The following is a 20,503-nucleotide window of genomic DNA, read 5'->3' on the forward strand; positions in this document are numbered from 1 at the left end:
TTCGGTTTTTCAGCAGTACTGATAATTATACTATGTACAACAAAGGCCGAGAAACGCATCGGTTCATCCCTTAGACAGAAGCTCCTTTCCCGTTTTTCCTTTTGTAATGACCTACTGTTACAAGGCAAGAATGTAAGGTCTCGCTCTCTTGGGTTGTTGCAGTCGTTATGCCTTGTAGGTGACGGTGATGACGATACAGCTATGAGCCTTGCATACCTTCTCTGTCTGCACCACTAGGGGCAGTGTCTTAATAAGTCCTTAAGATCCCCCTGGTAGCAAGGTGTCTATGTACAAAGGCTAAAAGTCCCACTCAGTCCATGTGAAGAGGCTTTACGAAAGAAATGCTTCCGTGTTTTTGTATGTTTTCAACTTTTTTTTTTATCTCCCAAAAAAGTATCAGTATCAAAACAGGTTTCGTAATAGATATATTTGTACTGGGTGTGTTAGTTAGCATGTGTTGGACAAATAGTTGTCGATGTACGTATGAAAAGTAGTAGTCTCTTTGCAAAGCAACGCAAAGTATTTTACTTGGTTATGTTCAGTTTCTTTTTTCTCTTTTTACAATGCCATGAAATAATCTTAGATGGGATGCAGCCTTGGTCGGACTCCAGTTGTTTACTTCCTTCTCTCGTTCCTCTCTCTCTCTTTCTGTCTGTCTTTGACTCTTGTTTCTGTGCTCATCCAAGGGAGACTACTTTAGCAGCCACTCATTCACTGGAAGAGAGGAGAGGGACAGGGTGAGAAGAACACAACTTTACTGTATATGCACTTTACACAAAATACCCATCTAGCGTGGAACCCTTTCTATCCTGGCTACCCAGCAGCTTCTATAACATTCATCATAACATGCCAACACGTTGTTAGGATTGAGGCCAGAATGCATTGTTAGGATTATTATCAATAAAATAGTATACTCTACCGGAAGACACAATTATGCATGTCAAGTAAATGAAGTAGCCTTGACCATGAAACACTGAACATGTCGTGTGTATATGTAAAAAGTGTGGGAGACATTTCTATTAGTAAATGGTCAAGTAGTGTTTTTATTTATTTGATTCCCAGCACCACAGAGATATATAGATATAGATATAAGGGTGGTGTCCATGTGACTCTGGCTGAGACTCCACTCTCCGAGGGCGTCTCGGGGAGAGATGGAATATGCAAAAAACACATTCCCAATTCACTTGCGTGAATTAGAGCAAATATAAGCACCCACCAAATTCGTATTATCTTATGTTAAAATTAGCAATGTATGCTAAATAACAGAATTTCTGCAGTATCTGTTAGCATTCTGCTAGCATCCCAATACACATTTCCCATTCAATTAGCCCACTGACCTAGCTGTGAGGGGGCTGAGTTTCCTCTGCCTTCAAGGTTTAACCTTAGATGAATAACCAATTAGATCCATTTCCCATTTAAATTATACTTTATTCCCCTTCTGCCTCACCTTGGAGATATTTACATCTTTAAACAAGTACAACTAGTGTAATTAAAGACGAGACAGCCCTGCTGCTATTGTACTACTTCTGTTTACTCTCTGGGGGTGGGTTGGAAGGGTACAGTAGGGGTGTGTGTGTGGGTAAATGTGTGTGGGTAAAAGTGTGTGTATGTGTACTCACATTTGTGTGTGTGTATTTGTGTGTGTGTGTGTGTTTCAATCTCTCAACAACTGCTGCACAGAATAAGAATTTCATCTGAGAGCGAGGATAAGAAGATAAGAGAAAAGAACAGTCTGGCTACATTACAATAGATCCTGGAAAAATAATACAATGAATAATGGGGGTTACCTCTTGCCCTCACTGTATTTACGCTTCAGGTGTAAAATTCACATTTTGTGCAGCAGTTGCCCAGATATATTGGCTGAAACAGAGGAGAGGAGATGGTAAACAGACTGCATGCAGAGTCCCTGAATAACACTGAGATGCTGAGCTGGCTTTGTAGTTATGAAGTAGGGCTCACACATTCCGCCGTTCCAACACTTGTTTTGGAAGTATTACTCTAATATCACTATAAGTAATGTACAATCACTCTTTAAAATCTATAAAAGTTAAGGCTTAAGACTATGCTTTAGGTAGCAGACATATAGAAAATGAGCAAGGTAAATGTCCATGACTCCTTCACCGACATTTTGTATACGTCTGCTAGTCGGACCTAAATACATTGCTAACAAAATGGCGGTGGTGGGAGGACTGGAGCAGTGTTTACCTCGGTACTGGAGCTTCTGGGCCCTGTTGTTGGGACAGTCTTTGCCCTGCATGCTGAAGTTGATGTTAGTCCGGATGCAGCGGTTGTTCAGCGGTTGAACCGGGCGAACGTTGTCGCTCATACTCAGGAAGATCTGAGACGGCTGGTTCTGACTCAACAGCCGTAAGGAGTGCATCTGGAGGGGAGAGAGGACGAGAGGGACGGGGGATTCATGAACAAAAAGAGGGGTGGAAGATGGAAAGGAAGAGTATGTAATGGAAGGAACAAGAGGAGAGGAGAGCAAAGCAGAGCAGAGCAGCGCAGAGGAGAAACAAAAAGAAAAGAAGAGAAGAGAGTGGAACAGAAGTGAAGAAAAGGGACTTTATTTCAGTATTAATGGGAGAAAAATCAATGTGGAGGAACATAATTGCTGTCCGACAGTCTTATGTACACTCTTAGAAAAAAAAATGGCCAAGTAGAACCATATAGTGGAACCCTTTTTAGTGCTAGGTAGAACCCTTTGCAGAGGGTTCTCTTTCTCACTGTTACTCTACCCACAAGCAAGCATACAAGGCCCTCCCTCGTCCGCCAATTGGAAAATCAGGTCATAACTCAGTACTCCTGCTTTCTGTTAACAAGCAGTAGCTCAAACAGGAAGAACCCGTGACTCGCTTCGTTGAGAAATGGTCATCAGAATCAGAGATTATGCTACAGGACTGCTTTGCCCACGCTGATTGGAATAAGGTTGAAGTCGGAAGTTTACATACACTTAGGTTGGAGTCATTAAAACTCGTTTTTCAACCACTCCACAAATTTCTTGTTAACAAACTATAGTTTTGGCAAGTCGGTTAGGACAACAACTTCGTGCATGACAAGTCATTTTTCCAACAATTGTTTACAGACAGATTATTTCACTTATAATTCACTGTATCACAATTCCAGTGGGTCAGAAGTTTACATACACTAAGTTGACTGTGCCTTTAAACAGCTTGGATGGCTTTAGAAGCTTCTGATAGGCTAATTGACATCATTTAAGTCAATTGGAGGTGTACCTGTGGATGTATTTCAAGGCCTACCTTCAAACTCAGTGCCCCTTTGCTTGACACCATGGGAAAATCAAAAGAAATCAGCCAAGGCCTCAGAAAAAAATGTGTAGACCTCCACAAGTCTGGTTCATCCTTGGGAGCAATTTCCAAACGACTGAAGGTACCACGTTCATCTGTACAAACAATAGTACGCAAGTATAAACACCATGGGACCACGCTGCCGTCATACCGCTCAGGAAGGAGACGCGTTCTGTCTCCTAGAGATGAACGTACTTTGGTGCGAAAAGTGCAAAACAATCCCAGAACATCAGCAATGGACCTTGTGAAGATGCTGGAGGAAACAGGTACAAAAGTATCTATATCCACAGTAAAACAAGTCCTATATATTGATATATCCTGAAAGGCCGCTCAGCAAGGAAGAAGCCACTGCTCCAAAACCGCCATAAAAAAGCCAGACTACGCTTTACAACTGCACATGGGGACAAAGATCGTACTTTGTGGAGAAATGTCCTCTGGTCTGATGAAACAAAAATATAACTGTTTGGCCATAATGACCATCGTTATGTTTGGAGGAAAAATGGGGAGGCTTGCAAGCTGAAGAACACCATCCCAACCGTGAAGCGTGGCAGCATCATGTTGTGGGGGTGCTTTGCTGCAGGAGGGACTGGTGCACTTCACAAAATACATGGCATCACGAGGAGGAAAATTATGTGGATGTATTGAGGCAACATCTCAAGACATCAGTCAAGAAGTTAAAGCTTGGTCGCAAATTTTATATATTCTTAATTCCAATCCTTTACTTAGATTTGCGTGTATTAGGTATATGTTGTGGAATTCTTAGATATCAATTGTTAGATATTACTGCACTGTTGGAGCTAGAAACACAAGCATTTCATTACACCCGCAATAACATCTGCTAAACACGTATATGTGACCAATACAATTTGATTTGAAAGTGTTGTGTAATTCCTATTGGAATCCAACCAGAGTTAGGATATGCAACAATTTAAACTTTTAATTACCCGCAACCTGCATTAAGAATGACTGCTAGGATAGAGAAGATTGCTAATGGAGACTACCGAAATCACCTAAACTGGAACAACCATCTCGGTTGTTCCGGGTGCAATAAGTTCAACTACTAACAGATTGGATTAGTTTATAAAAATGTATATGTTATTTATCTTTGTGTAGCATAATATTTACCAACCAATCAATGTCCATGCAAAAACACAGATATTGAAACAACCAATTCTGAAAATGAACCTGCAATAAAGCATGCTTGTAATAATGATGGGTGTGGTTTTGAGTGTTTTTCTCTAGAAAGAGTAAAAAGTACAACACTGTTTTTTTTTTTACATCATCTTACAGAGTTAGTTCACTCAGACTCCCTTCTATTCTTCTATTCTCTGCTCAATAAAATCACAGACAATACTTATTTGAAAGATAGCAATGGCAAAGATATCAACTATGTCAGTACTGTATATGTACAATGGGAATACCTGATTCTTGTAGAAATATTGTACCCATAGGTACAGTTTAATACATTTTCACATCTATCTTTTTAAATTGATCCGATTATTCAAACTCCTGATGTTAAATTTTAAACACTGAGGTAAACACACTTTATTTAAAAAATGGTTCTTAGGATGAAAACAGTTCTTGGTAGAACCCTATCCCTCCTCAAAGAACACTTTTTTCCCAAGAGTGTATCTAAGCAGTAAGGAGCTACTTTAGAGACACACCTGCATCCGTGTGATGTACACTGGCTTATTCATCAGGATCCACGTGGCCGTCTCAAAGCACGGCGGGATGGTCATGGACCCGTCGTACGTGATAAAACTAGAGGTTTCTGGGTAAATCTCCTCGATGTTCAGGCCTGTCAGTAGATACGCATCATCTGGAGATGGGCAAGATAGACAGGTTAGAATTCAATAAAACATCTTAATATGTCATTATAGCAGATTTCTTCAGTCCTGGGCCTGGAGAGCTACAGGGTGAGCATGCTTGTGTCCTAGCTCAGGTCCAACCCAAGCACTTATTAGTTGAATTAGATGCATTTGTGCTAGGCTGGAACAAAACCCTGCACCTCCTGTGAGTCCCTAGTTCCAGAATTGTAGAACACTGTATTGTAGACTTGTATCAATCACATTTCATGTCCTCTCAAGCTAATTTTGTTTTGAATTTACATTACATATTTGTCTTCCAGTCTCAAAACACATTACATTACATCCACTCTAACCAGTATGTTTGTCATTTGCATGTACAAGTTTTGCAGGTTGCTCATTTCACATTGAGCTGGTTTCCCTCCAACTGTTTGACAGGCTGTTGGTATAGCAGACTGCATCACAAACCCCTTTTATGCAAAGTACTTCCCTCGTCAGGAATGTAATTAGAATTACTGCATCTCTCTCTCGCTCTCCCCTCCTCGCTCGCTCTCTCTGTCTGTCCACCCCTCTCTCCATCATTCTCTCTCTCTTTCCATCTCTGTCTCCATCTCTCCCTTGGTCTCTCTCTATCTCTCCACACTCCGCTAACACACTCTCAATATGTTGTCATCTGTTGTGGTTTCAGTTTATAATAAATGGGAGCCAATTGCACTTTGTTTGTTGTGACGAGGTCACAGTAGCTGCTCCCTCTATGCTAATGTAGACTGGCACTAGGACTTTAGATGCTATTCACATTCACACAGCGTATCTATCTAGACAAGAACAACAAACATCAGCATGCTCACCAGCCCCTACCCTACAGGTAAGATATAGACATCCTGAAAGGTAAAGAAAAACAAAAAAGCCAATCCTTAATCTGTGAACATCAATCATGTTCTATTCCATTACCACCTCACTAAAGCTGCCCCTGCAGTCCTGTTACTCCCGCTCCGCTATCACACATCTCTGGTAGCCGTGTAGGCATTAATAATTCCGTTCGGATGCTGTGTGTGTGGGTGTGCATGTGAGTGGGTGCGTGGAGAGGGATTTGAAAATTACATGGCCTGGGCAAGCAGAGCTGCAGGCTGAGAGAAGGGTATGCCGGAGGACTCCTGAGGTTGAGGGGGCGGTGTGTGTGTGTGTGTGTGTGTACGTATGTGTGTGTGTGTGTGTGTTTATGACAGCTTCTGAGACCTCCAATCCACTGGGGGTCACTGTGTTTATTCAGTCTCTTCTCAATCCCATTAATCCAATTATGGGCCTCTCTTCTCAACCGTTGCCCCAGATGATCTCAGCAGCCATTTCCAATATGGCTATCCAGCAGCCCTAGTTGCCTCTGCCTGGTAGCCTTCTGGAGGAAGGACCTGTCTACTGCGGATTCTGTAGCTACTCTTTGACTTTCCAATGTGTTTTCCATTATAGTCTACATGTGCATTTCTACTTACTTTTATATGTTATTCTTGTGATGGTGTCCCTGTTCAACATTCGATTCAGGAATGCATTTGAAGTCTCCGCAATCTGGAATACAATAGAAGAAAGAGTCACTGTTACAGGCTTCGGTTTTTCCATTTATTTTTTAAGGTTTGACTTTAGCACGTACTGTATATCACTTTAGCAGTTTGGGCGCACCGATTGGTGTCACCTTGTTAGTCAGTATGTGTTACGCCTGTGCTGGCTTGTCCATCTCGTTAGTTGGAAGGCGTTTCACCTGCGCTTGCCCAGGTGATATTTAAGAGTGGCTAGGCCAGTGCTCCAGTTGTCTTGATAGATGTGGAGGGTCAACACCTTTACTTAGCTTTATTTTTTTAGGGAGTGGATCAGCTTTAATATTGCAAATAAATTGTGGCTTCCATCAATGTAATTGTCTGCATCAGTTCCAATCCCCCATATATGTGTGTGTATATATATATATATATATATATATATATATATATATATATATATACAGTACCAGTCAAAAGTTTGGACACACCTACTCATTCCAGGATCTTTGTTTTTCTACATTGTAGAATAATAGTGAAGACATCAACACTATGAAATAACACATATGGAATCATGTAGTAACCCAAAAAGTGTTAAACAAATCAAAATATATTTTATATTTGAGATTCTTCAAAGTAGCCATCCTTTGCCTTGATGACAGCTTTACACACCCTTGAATGAGTAGGCGTGACCAAACTTTTGACTGGTACTGTATATTGTATATATTGTTTTCTATTTTCCTCTATTTTTCCCTAATCCTACCTCTCCTCCCCTTATTGGAGTAAACTAATGGACAACAACACTTAGGCTTCTACTTCCAGCTCATACATACTATATACATTTTACGGACACAGTATATTTTACAATAGTTATCTTTTGTTTGTTTTTAGTCCCATCCTTCAGCTCCACTCAACCCCTCTCATCTGTCTCTGAAGACCATCCAGTTTTGCCATACATTTTCAATTGTGCTGTTTCACAAAAGTTCTGAAACTTTCTATTCTCATCATTTCTACAGATTGTAAATTAAAGAAGCATTTTTGCTAAGAGTAATATTATATTATTGATCGATTGACTATGACTATTCAGACTATGCCCAGTAGTGCTATTTGCAGAGTTAACTCCAGGTAAATGTTGCAATTCCTGAACATTGTTGCAATTCCAGCCATTCCTGAACCTGAGACCAAAAACAAGCTACATATGGACAGTACCAAAAACTAATTATCTACTGATTCTGTCTCTTCACAGCACAATGTGTAGAGCTGGGATGGTTGTATTTCCCATACATATAACATTATTGGTTGCAAGAATATTGTATAATAGTTTAAATTAAAAAACTCAAAGTTTTGAATCCGGCGTCGATTTTGTATCAGTAAACCATGGCATATAAACCATGTGCCATGGAACCAGATCATTGAAAATCTCTTCTCAACTATTTTGCAATCTGTATGGCACAGCTGTCCTTAAATGAAACTGGTATACTTTCTTTTTTCCACAATTTTCTTCAACCAATTTTGGTCTTTAATGCAGAGCCGACCGATAAATTCCTTACTTTCTCCCCCTTCCACTTGCCTCTTCCATTTTTGCGGTAATGCTGCAATTAGTTGGTTGTAATTTTGGATGGAGCAGACATTTCTATTTATTTTTGTTAGCTGCATTGTGACATAACTAGTCCTATTTATGATATCATTTACAAAGATTACAATAAAAATAACGATATTTTATTATTTGTTGTAATATTTGTTGTCTTCTCTGGTGGATTAAACTGAAATTGCAACTAACTTTCTATGGCTTGTTTTTAAAAAAGCAATATTTTGGAAATTATTACATTTTCAAATAACCTAAAGTGAGAGGTTGTAATCTGAATAAAGGGAAAAAGGCCATTCTTGAACACGGGTGAGCCATTCTTACTATTCTGCTAGAGAACCAGTTCAGATTTAAGTATAGCTTTGATTGATGGAAGCCTTTAATGAGTCTAATGCTTTAATATCTCATCAGTTCTGCCTTCCGAATTCTTATTTATTATATAAATAGGCCCGTTTAATTTTGTCTGACTTGGCGTTCCAAATAAAATTGAATATTTTTTGCTCTTTTAATTTAAAAATCAATTAGTTTGGTGTAGGAAGGGCCATAAGCAAATAGGTAAACTGGGATGTGACTAAAGAGTTAATCAGGGTGATTTTTCCACAAATAGAAGGTATTATCCTTTCCATGACAACAAGATCTTACCTATACTGAACAAAGATATGAATGCAACAAGTTGAAAGATTTTACTGAGTTACAGTTCATATAAGGAAATCAGTCAACTGAAATTAATTCATTAGGCCCTAATCTATGGATTTCACGACTGGGCAAGGGTGCAGCCATGGGTGCAGCCAATCAGATTTTTTATTTATTTTTTATTACAGACAGAAATTCTCCTCAGCACCCCTCCATCCCATCTCAGATGATCCTGCAGGTGAAGAAGCCGGATGTAGCGTGGTTACATCCATCTTCCATTGATGAGATAATCTCCTAACTTGCTTTGCCACACACAGAGGCTTTATAACTGTAGTGGTGCGTTGATGACTTGTGATTGGCCGAAAACAACAACAAGCCACATGCTCCACTCAGCATAAGCTATTTTCATTGAGCAGTGGAGAACATACTATACACTTTTTATCCACAACTCTCTGTCCATCGTCATTGTAATCGACTGTGAAGCCAAAATGTTCCCAAACTGGAGATTTAAACGATAATGGAGGATCCTCCAAATCTGGTTTATCGATCCCACCCCTTGCTATCTACTGTTCCCCGCTGATCCTCACAAAAGGGTCATTTGAATTCCGACATTTAAGATTCAAATTTTGATTGCAACATGTGCATAGGCTGTAGTAGTTTTAATGGAATAGCCTGGTGTTTTTTCAGCTCAGATCTACTAACGACGCAATGGCATACAATGCAGCGTAGGCTGCTTAGTGTTTATTTTTTATGATGTATTCAATCTGGTTCACAGTTCGAACCGAATGCCCCGTACCGAACGGTTTGGTATGAATACGTGTACGGTTACAGCCCTAGTTACTTATGTCTTCTTGTGTTTGCTTAATGTTCTGAGAACATTACTTTAAATAGAACCATGAAGAAACCTGCATAAAACGTTATGCTGAAGTACTGAAATTCCAACAAATGAACACTGTTTCTTAATGTTCTCTGAACACATGTTCTCTCTCTCACCAAGCTCTAAGAAAAATATGGTTCTCAGAACATTATGTGCTAGCTGGGCCTGAGCTGCTTTTAGCTGTCCTGTAGTGCCCTAACTGCAGTCTAAACACCCAGGTGTCCACAGTCAGCTTGGAACACACTTCTCAGTTAAAGATGAGCCCTCTTTGTCCCCAGCCCCAGCATCCTAGCCAGTCCTCCATATGCACTCCTCCTCACAAATCTAATTGTCAAGATGTCTTGGTGGCAAAGTGATGAAAAAGAAATGGATGTCCCTCGTCGCAACATTGCAAATTACTTCCTTTTTTTGACCTGCTCTGGAGGCATGCAGCCTCTCTCTCTCTCTAAACAGATTTGCATGGAGTCTTTCTTTCTCTCTTATTGGAGAACGCACCTAGGGGGTATTCTGCAGGATGTAACTAGAGAGTACTCTCTAATGTGTGAAGTAAAAGTAAAACAATATGGCTTGACGTCAATTCAACACAGTCACAACCTAGATAGTCAATTACAATTGACAAAACTTTGCCAGGTAGATATGGCCCATGCTGAAGGTGACTCAATCTCCATTTAGTGTCTATCTCCACAGCTTCACTATGTCCTCCTCCATTGGGAGTCTGTTTCCACAGGTGATCCCACACAATTACAGTCCCCAATTGTCATTTCTAATGGCGGCTCAGGACACTGACGACCGAAGGAAACCCTTACTGGCAGTCCCTGAAAGGGTAACACGGTGTGTGCACAGGTGTGAATGGTCCCCTGGAAACCAGAAATTGGTTCCTTGCGATACTGAAGGACACCCTCACTTCCCATCTCTTCAGCGGCTATAACAATGAGACAGGACTCGTCTGAGAGCCTTAGTTAAACAAGCTACTTCAAGATGGCTGGAGTTTGGCATCATTACCAGGGAGGGGCAGGCTGAGAAGAACTGGAGTGGATGAGAGGGTGAAGTGTTGATTGATTTCAGGATGACGTACCTCTCTGTCTGTTATAGTGGTGGGAGTGAGTGGTGACTGCTCAAATTACAACTTCTACCACTACACATGTGGCTCATTCAAATATTTTGGGGCGTGGTTTGGTCACAGCTCTTTTTGTGCAACTGTGAGTGAGATTGTCATTCCAGTGTTATACATTGGATTGTGTTATACATGATATATATCTCTATGGCCAGTGACTGTGTTTTGTGAAAAATTCACGTTAATTGCGAACGGTTGATTAAGTTAGTAGTTCTCAATTCTCTCCTCGGGGACATCCAGCCGTTCCAGAGCTAGGACACCTGGTTTAGCTTAACGAATAAACACTAGTGTTGGGGAACTGATGCTTTCACCAAATTGTGCAGAAAACGGTTCATTATTCAGAGCTTCATTATCGGTTCACAGTGCACATTGGTGACGTGTGCTGGTCAGCAATAAATAGCAGCATGTGGTTATCAGATAGACGTTTTTTTTTAACTGTTTTTATCAAAATTACCATGGGCCAGCGATAAGTTGTTGTCTTTAGTAGCCTATAATCAGTTGGAATACCAGGTTTCCATCTTACGTCATTCTTCACTTTTTTGCTTTCAAGTTTACTATTCTTCAAAAACGGAATCTATTACATTATTTAGGATGCTTAAGACAGAAGCTTGTACTATACTAAATAAAACACATTATTTGAACAACAGTGCTGCAGAAAGTGTGGTTTCACATAAAACAATTTTCAAAATAGTGTGCCTTCAACAGGATTGGACCTCGTTCCCTCACGATCCAGAATGTTCCATAGTGCCCTACAATACCTGCTATGCTACCAGTCATAGCGAGTAAAACATTTTTTTTTGTTACAGTCTACTTGCTAATGTATACCTGAAATAGCTGCATTTTATCTAGATACAATACTTTGCAAAAGTATCTTGTATTTGATTTTGATACATTGGTCTGTTTGGTATTTTGTATTTGTAACAAGATCTATCTTTTGCCCATATCTGAGAGATAATTACACTGTGAATCTGTAACTGATGCAACGTGACACTATGCCAAGTTAATTAGCCCGCAGGTAAATCCACAGGAGCCTATTCACAACTCGAATGGATGTCCTCGGGTAAATCACACTGTAGTTTCTTTGAAAATAATTATCTTTGCTGCATAATAGTCTCTATTTGTCTTTTCACACGTTCATATGAAGAAGACTTTACATACAAATTCAAGCTTCTCACAATTGATACATTGAGGCCCATTGTGAGGTCAACGTTGGAGTTGTGAGAATGCCATACCCACCTTCATAAATATAGACACTATGACCAGTCCGTTGGGGCTCTTGGCTGCCTCTGTGTAGTTTGTATACAGCTCGTGGTTGTAGTGTATAAGTTGAACCTGGAGATGAAAAAACAAATGTCAGGAAAACATCTCTCTCAAGTGGCCTCACACACATAGACTGTATTAATGGTCATCGGGTCTGGTCTTGAGGAGCTCCAGTGTAGAGGCTTCTGTTCAAGCCCAGCACTAACATAGCTTTTTCCACATAATCAAGTTGTGCTGAGCAAAGACGAATCAGTTATGTCTTAAACAAACGCACTTCACACCTACAAACTCTTCAGAGACCAGGGTTGGTTGGCTTCCACTGTTCATATCTTCTGTTTTGTTAGCCTTTTGAAGTCGTGTCGAGGAAGGTGTCAGTAAAGTTCTACCCACACCTTTATGGTTCTACAGGTTCTTAATGATGTGTTTATGTGGGCTGTGTCTATGCACAGCTAGCTCAACTTGTGACCTATACAATAACAACTATTCAAAGAGAAGCCCACACTGTCTTTCACCAAATATCTCTGAAACCCAAAGGAACTGCTGAGAAAGTTCTCACACAATACTGTTACTTCCCATATTTTCTACTTCTCTTGAATCTTGCACTAAGTGGAAAGATGCTGTGTGTTTGCAGATCAACAAAGGGTATTCAGAAGTTGATTCTACCCCATACATTCTCCCTGACCTCTCCTCAGACTTTCTTGAGTTAGCGGTATTGTTGCTGGACCTTGAGTCCGTGTTTGGTTGTTGTCTGAGTCTCTAGTCATGTTGCATTTCTAACCTATAAAAAGTTTAGTGGTTGTTTCTTTCATCACATATATGCCTAGGACTCAAGAAGGATTCAGTTTGAATGATAAGCTAAACAATAATGACAATAATACCCTTTTCTAATATAATAATTTCTCAAATGTTTCAGCCCCCTTCCATCTTCCATCACACCATAAAGAGTAGGCTACTTATGGGGTAGTCCGATACATGTTTGAATACAGAATTGCATATGAGGACATCATATGATCTTTATTTGAATGTAATATTATGTCAACTACAAATGAATCATTCCTGATCTGATTACTGTAACGGCAGTCCTCCTCCTCTTCATCTGAAGAGGAGGAGTATTGAGGGAACCAAGGCGCAGCGTAGTGAAATGACATATTTTATTAACGAAAACACGAACTTGACTAAACTAACAAAAACACCAAACTGTGTAGACAGACCTAGACGACGAACTTACATAAAACAAGAAGAACGCACGAATAGGAAACATAGACTACACAAACCGAACAAACCGTAAACAGTCCCGCGTGGTGTACAGACACAGACACGGAAGACAACCACCCACAACGAACACTGTGAAAACACCTACCTAAATATGACTCTTAATTAGAGGAACGCCAAACACCTGCCTCTAAGAGCCATACCAGGCAACCCATAAACCAACATAGAAACAGAAAACATAGAATGCCCACCCAAACTCACGTCCTGACCAACTAACACATATAACAAACTAACAGAAATAGGTCAGGAACGTGACATAACCCCCCCCATAAGGTGCGAACTCCGGGCGCACCAGCACAAAGTCTAGGGGAGGGTCTGGGTGGGCATCTGACCACGGTGGTGGCTCAGGCTCCGGGCGAGGTCCCCACCCCACCATAGTCAATCCCAGCTTCCATCTCCCCCTATGAATGTCCACCCTCATCTTACCCCCACAAAATCCTCTTGGTAACATCAACAACAGGGGCAGCACCGGGACAGAGGGATAGATCAAGACAGAGGGATAGCTCAAGACAGAGGGATAGATCAGGATATAGAGGTAGCTCAGGATAGAGAGGGAGATCAGGATAGAGGGGCAACTCCGGACTGAAAGGCAGCTCCGGACAGAGAGACAGCTCTGGACTGAGGGGCAGTTCTGGGTAAATAGCCGCTCCGGGCTAAGGGACAGCTCATGACTGGCTGACGGCTCTGGACGCTCATGGCTGGCTGACGGCTCTCGACGCTCATGGCTGGCTGACGGCTCTCGACGCTCATGGCTGGCTGACGGCTCTCGACGCTCATGGCTGGCTGACGGCTCTCGACGCTCATGGCTGGCTGACGGCTCTCGACGCTCATGGCTGGCTGACGGCTCTCGACGCTCATGGCTCGCTGACGGCTCTCGACGCTCATGGCTCGCTGACGGCTCTCGACGCTCATGGCTCGCTGACGGCTCTCGACGCTCATGGCTCGCTGACGGCTCTGGACGCTCATGGCTCGCTGACGGCTCTGGACGCTCATGGCTGGCTGAAGGCTCTGGACGCTCATGGCTCACTGGCGGCTCTGGCAGATCCTGTCTGGTTGGCGGCTCTGGCAGATCCTGTCTGGTTGGCGGCTCTGGCAGATCCTGTCTGGTTGGCGGCTCTGGCAGATCCTGTCTGGTTGGCGGCTCTGGCAGATCCTGTCTGGTTGGCGGCTCTGGCAGATCCTGACTGATAACTGGCTCTAGCGGCTCCTGACTGACTATCGGCTCTGACGGCTCGGGACAGACGGGCGGCTCTAATGGCTCAGGACAGACGGATGGCTCAGACGGCGCTGGGGAGACGGATGGCTCAAACGGCGCTGGGGAGACGGATGGCTCAAACGGCGCTGGGGAGACGGATGGCTCAAACGGCGCTGGGGAGACGGATGGCTCAGACGGCGCTGGGGAGACGGATGGCTCAGATGGCGCTGGGGAGACGGATGGCTCAGATGGCGCTGCGGAGACGGATGGCTCAGACTGCACCTGTCTGGCGGAAGGCTCTGGCTGCTCCTGTCTGGCGGAAGGCTCTGTAGGCTCATGGCAGACGGGCAGCTTTGCAGGCTCATGGCAGACAGGCAGTTCATGCGCCGTTGGGCAGACGGCAGACTCTGGCCGGCTGAGACGCACTGTAGGCTTGGTGCGTGGTGCCGTAACTGGAGGCACCTGACTGAGGACACGCACTTCAAGCCTAGTGCGGGGAGCAGGGACAGGGCACACTGAACTCTCAAAGCGTGCTGTATTCCTGGTGCGTGGTACCGGCACTGGTGGCACCGGGCTGAGTGCACGCACATCAGGACGAGTACGGGGAGAAACAACAGTGTGCACAGGACTTAGGAGACGCACATGAGGCTTAGTGCGTGTTGCCGGAACTGGAGGCACCGAACTGGATACACGCACCATAGGAAGAGTGCGTGGAGGAGGAACAGGGCTCTGGAAACGCACTGGAAGCCTGGTGCGTGGTGTAGGCACTGGTGGTACTGGGCTGGGGCGGGGAGGTAGCGCCGGAAATACCGGACCGTGCAGGCGTACTGGCTCTCTTGAGCACTGAGCCTGCCCAACCTTACCTGGTTGAATGGTCCCCGTCGCCCTGCCAGTGCGGCGAGGTGGAATAGCCCGCACTGGGTTATGCAGGCGAACCGGGGACACCATGCGTAAGGCTGGTGCCATGTAAGCCGGCCCGAGGAGACGCACTGGAGACCAGACGCGTTGAGCCGGCCTCATGACACCTGGCTCAATGCCCAATCTAGCCCTACCAGTGCGGGGAGGTGGAATAACCCGCACTGGGCTATGCACTCGTACAGGAGACACCGTGCGCTCTACTGCGTAACACGGCGCCTGCCCGTACTCCCGCTCTCCACGGTAAGCCTGGGAAGTGGGCGCAGGTCTCCTACCTGCCCTTGGCCCACTACCTCTTAGCCCCCCCCCAAGACATTTTTGGGTGGTACTCACAGGCTTCCGTGCAAGACGCGTCCCCTCATAACACCGGTTTTGGGCTTGATTTTCCGGTCTCCAGCCTTGCTTCCTTGCTGCCTCCTCATATCTCCGCCTCTCTGCTTTCGCTGCCTCGAGCTCAGCTTTGGGGCGGCGATATTCCCCTGGTTGAGCCCAAGGACCTTTACCATCCAGCTCGTCCTCCCAAGTCCAGTAGTCCTGTGTATATTCCTGCTCGAACTCACGCCGCTTGGTTCTGGATAGGTGGGTGGTTCTGTAACGGCAGTCCTCCTCCTCTTCATCTGAAGAGGAGGAGTATTGAGGGAACCAAGGCGCAGCGTAGTGAAATGACATATTTTATTAACGAAAACACGAACTTGACTAAACTAACAAAAACACCAAACTGTGTAGACAGACCTAGACGACGAACTTACATAAAACAAGAAGAACGCACGAATAGGAAACATAGACTACACAAACCGAACAAACCGTAAACAGTCCCGCGTGGTGTACAGACACAGACACGGAAGACAACCACCCACAACGAACACTGTGAAAACACCTACCTAAATATGACTCTTAATTAGAGGAACGCCAAACACCTGCCTCTAATTAAGAGCCATACCAGGCAACCCATAAACCAACATAGAAACAGAAAACATAGAATGCCCACCCAAACTCACGTCCTGACCAACTAACACATATAACAAACTAACAGAAATAGGTCAGGAACGTGACAATTACAAATAACTAAGAAGTTGACATTTTCCCAGATCGTTCTCCCTCTTCCTCCCCTTTCCCGGCATGGTGGCAGGCAGCAATATAAATAAACAAATTGTCTGAGGATAGTAATTAAGCAGAACTCTAACGGGGAGCCGCAGAGCGACAGTTCAACTATAAAAATAATCAAGGTGATGGGAAGTGATTAGGAGCCACGCTGATTTGATGAGAGAGAGAGAGAGAGAGAGAGAGAGAGAGAGAGAGAGAGAGAGAGAGAGAGAGAGAGAGAGAGAGACTAGGCTCCCCAACTCCCCCAGCAGGAGATTGGTAGAAAGTTTAGTTTGCGAGAGGTGAAGGCCTGGCTGAGCTGTAGAGGAGTTACATCACAGACACTGCCAAGAGCAACACACAGACAGACTGAAGGGCTGGGAAAGTAGTAATGACAGGGAATGAGAGAAAAAGAGTGAAAGGGGAGAGAAACAGACAAAGGACGGGGTAAAAGAGTAAAATAATAACCATGACCTTACACACACAAACAGGCATGCATGACCACAAAGAAACAGCAAATGGTGAAGTTCCTGTCATCAGCCATTAGTTTCCCACTCTAACCCCAGGTGTTCTGCCTGTTATCATGAGAGCCAGAGAGACTCTGTCAGGGCCGAGAGGGGAGAGAAAGAGAGAGTGGTTGGAGAAAAAGAAAGAGAACAAGAGATAGAGACTAAGAGAGAGAAAGAAAGAGTGTATGTATGTGAAAGAGTGACAAGAGAAAACGAGGGAGAAAGAGGTGTCAGGGTTGCGTGCCCAGCCAGTGTTGCTCTGGAGTGGGGTTCTGGAAGGCTCTTTATGGCGTGATGGCTGGACTAGGCCCGGGTTTGGGGAAATATGAAGACAGCAAGTCGATAGCAGAAGAGAGGTGGACAGTGCTAACAGAGAGAGTGAAAGGTGCTGGGCTGGAACTGATTCTCCCCCCTCCCTCCTCCTCTTCCTCTGGATGAATTGGGTTGTAGTCTCATAAAGCTAACACACAGACAAGCTCAGTGTGGCACAGCACAGGGCAATCAGCCCCTGATTACTACAACAGAGCTGGGGAGGACAGGACAGCCAGGCTGGGGGAACATAACATAACCACCAACAACAATTTTTTCTCTCTCTCTCTCTCTCTCTCTCTCTCTCTCTCTCTCTCTCTCTCTCTCTCTCTCTCTCTCTCCATTCGTGCGCTCGGTCTTTCAATTACACACATTTTTTAGTTTTTAGTCACGTTCACAAGTTTTGCTTTCTGTGTTACTCCAAATACTTAATGTGGTTTTAATGAGGAAATGTACTTGAGTTCTAACCCAGTGAGCTGCACTGCAGCAGCAAATGTGTTATTCTGTGATCAACAATAATTAGCAAAAGAAGAAAAAGTATTTAAAGAACAGCACTCAAATCAACACCAAAAGTGGATTTTTTTCCCTAAACGTTCTAATTATGTCTCCTAATTTGCGATCAAAATTGACTCAACATTGAGTTTTGAGTGATAAGAATGCCCAAAATTTAGCTTGCTCATTTTCCAAAAAATGTATACTTTTTCACTCAGACTACATGAAAATTGATCCACCCACATACAGCTTTAGCCTATCGGCTAGTTTTACCCTGTCCATACCTAGTCAGGCTGATTCACATCACCTTACAGATTATAGGTCTCCAAACCAACACCTTGCATGTGAGGTGGAAACCAAAGGGTGAGGGCTTATAGCGAAACGCAATAAATCAGATTTGTCTTAGAATAATATATGGAATATCTTAGCACGTATTAAGTCCAAGGTGTTTAATTTTCAGCTTGACTGTGAAGGCGCTCTAGGTAGGAGAACAAAGCAGACCAGCACAGCACATTAGTGATGGGGGAACATTTGTATCAAATAAAATCAAATGTTATTTGTCACATGCGCCGAATACAACAGGTTATCTACAACCGTATCGTGAAATGCTAACTTACGAGCCCTTAACCAACAATGCAGCTCAAGAAATAGAGTGAAGAAAACGCTTACTAAATAAACTAAAGTAAAAAAAAAAAAAAAGTAACACAATAAAATAACAATAATAGGGCTATATACAGGGGGTACCGGTACCAAGTCAACGTGCAGGGGTACAGGTTAGTCGAGGTAATTTGTACATGGGTAGGGGTAAAGTGACTATGCATATATAATAAACAGCGAGTAGCAGCAGTATGAAAACAAGGGGGGTGGTGTCAATTGAAATAGTCTGGGTGAAAATTTGATTAATTGTTCAGCAGTCTTATGGCTTGGGGATAGAAGCTGTTGAGGAGCCTCTTGAACCTAGACGCTCTGGTACCGCTTGCCGTGCGGTCGTAGAGAGAACAGTCTATGACTTGGGTGACTGGAGTCATTGACGATTTTCTGGGCCTTCCTTTGACACCGCCTAGTATTTAGTTCCTGGATGGCAGGAAGTTTAGCCCCAGTGATGTACTAGGATGTACGCACTACCCTCTCTAGCGCCTTACAGTCGAATGCCAAGCAGTTTCCATACCAGGTGGTGATGCAACCGGTCAGAATACTCTCGATGGTGCAGCTGTAGACCTTTTTGAGGATCTGGGGACCCATGCCAAATCTTTTCAGTCTCCTGAGGGGGAAAAGGTGTTGTCATGCCCTCTTCACGACTGTCTTGGTGTGTTTGGACCATGATGTGATGTGATTTGATGATGTGTGTTGTGATGTGATGTGGACACTCTCGACCAACTCCACTACAGCCCCGTCAATGTGAATGGGGGCATGTTCGGCCCTCCTTTTCCTGTAGTCCAATGCCATTGGATGAATCCCGGAATATATTCCAGTGTGTGCTAGAAAAACAGTCCTGTAGCGTAGCATCTGCGTCATCTGACCATTTCCGTGTTGAGCGAGTCACTGGTACTTCCTGCTTTAGTTTTTGCTTGTAAGCCGGAATCAAGAGGAAAGAATTATGCCAAATAGAGGGCGAGGGAGAGCTTTGTATGCGTCTCTGTGCGTGGAGTAAAGGTGGTCTAGAGTATTTTCCCTCTGGTTGCACATGTTACATGCTGGTAAAAATGAGGTAAAACGGATTTAAATTTGCCTGCATTAAAGTCCCCGGCAACTAGGGGCACCGCTTCTGGATGAGCATTTTCTTGTTTGCTTATGGCCTTATACAGCTTGTTGAGTGCGGTCTTAGTGCCAACATTGGGTTTTGGTGGTAAATAGACGGTTATGAAAAATATAGATAAAAACACTCTTGGTAGATAGTGAGGCCTACAGTTTATCATGAGGTACTCTACCTCAGGCGAGCAATACCTTGAGACTTCCTTCATATTAGACATTGTGCAGCTGCTGTTATTGACAAATAGACACACACCCCCACCACTCGTCCTACCAGACGTAGCTGTTATGTCCTGCCGATGCACGGAAAACCCAGCCAAATGTATATTTTCCACGACTCGGTAAAAAATAAGATATTACATACTTTAATGTCCCGTTGGTAGGATAGTCTCGAACAGAGATCATCCAGTTTATTCTCCAGTGATTGCACGTTGGCCAATACATATCATATTGGCACCTAAGTATCGTGATAATATCGTATTGTGAGGTCGCTTGCAATTCCCAGCCCTACAGCATATACTGTGCATAATATTAGCCTAGCCCAGAGGTGTAGGGGTGCTTTTTACAGATAGTAGCTGAGAATGATAGACCCATAACAATCAACACCAGTCAAACGTACACCATTTTCTGCAAGCCGGAACAAATGTGAGAAGGAAAGGTGGATGGGTTATATGACACAGATGGAGTTGTAAAACCATAACTTTGGAGTGTTAATGCCTTTAAATACAATGAAGCTCACCTTGTATCCCCCTTTCCACCTCTCTCCCACGGGCTGGTATTTCAGATGGATGTTTTGCTTTTCAAGTTTTATTATTTTCCCTCTTTGTTCTCATTTCAAGGACGCATGCACAGCCACTGCTCATTTGTAGGCGAA

At 43.6% G+C, this 20,503-nt stretch overlaps 1 protein-coding gene across 1 annotated transcript in view; it reads right to left on the reverse strand.

Annotated features, from left to right (window-relative positions):
* Positions 1-691: 691 nt before the first annotated feature.
* LOC120030063 (carbonic anhydrase-related protein 10-like) overlaps positions 692-20,503 on the reverse strand; it is a gene marked incomplete at its 5' end in the record, with an annotated part of 274,054 nt that continues 254,242 nt past the window's right edge. Inside the window, 5 exons of the mRNA XM_038975383.1 lie at positions 692-714; positions 2,206-2,380; positions 4,973-5,127; positions 6,601-6,673; positions 12,082-12,177. Coding sequence (XP_038831311.1) covers positions 692-714; positions 2,206-2,380; positions 4,973-5,127; positions 6,601-6,673; positions 12,082-12,177 — 522 coding nt within the window. The remainder of the gene's footprint in view (positions 715-2,205; positions 2,381-4,972; positions 5,128-6,600; positions 6,674-12,081; positions 12,178-20,503) is intronic.

Source organism: Salvelinus namaycush, chromosome 35 (assembly GCF_016432855.1).
Source record: "Salvelinus namaycush isolate Seneca chromosome 35, SaNama_1.0, whole genome shotgun sequence".
NCBI lineage: Eukaryota > Metazoa > Chordata > Actinopteri > Salmoniformes > Salmonidae > Salvelinus > Salvelinus namaycush.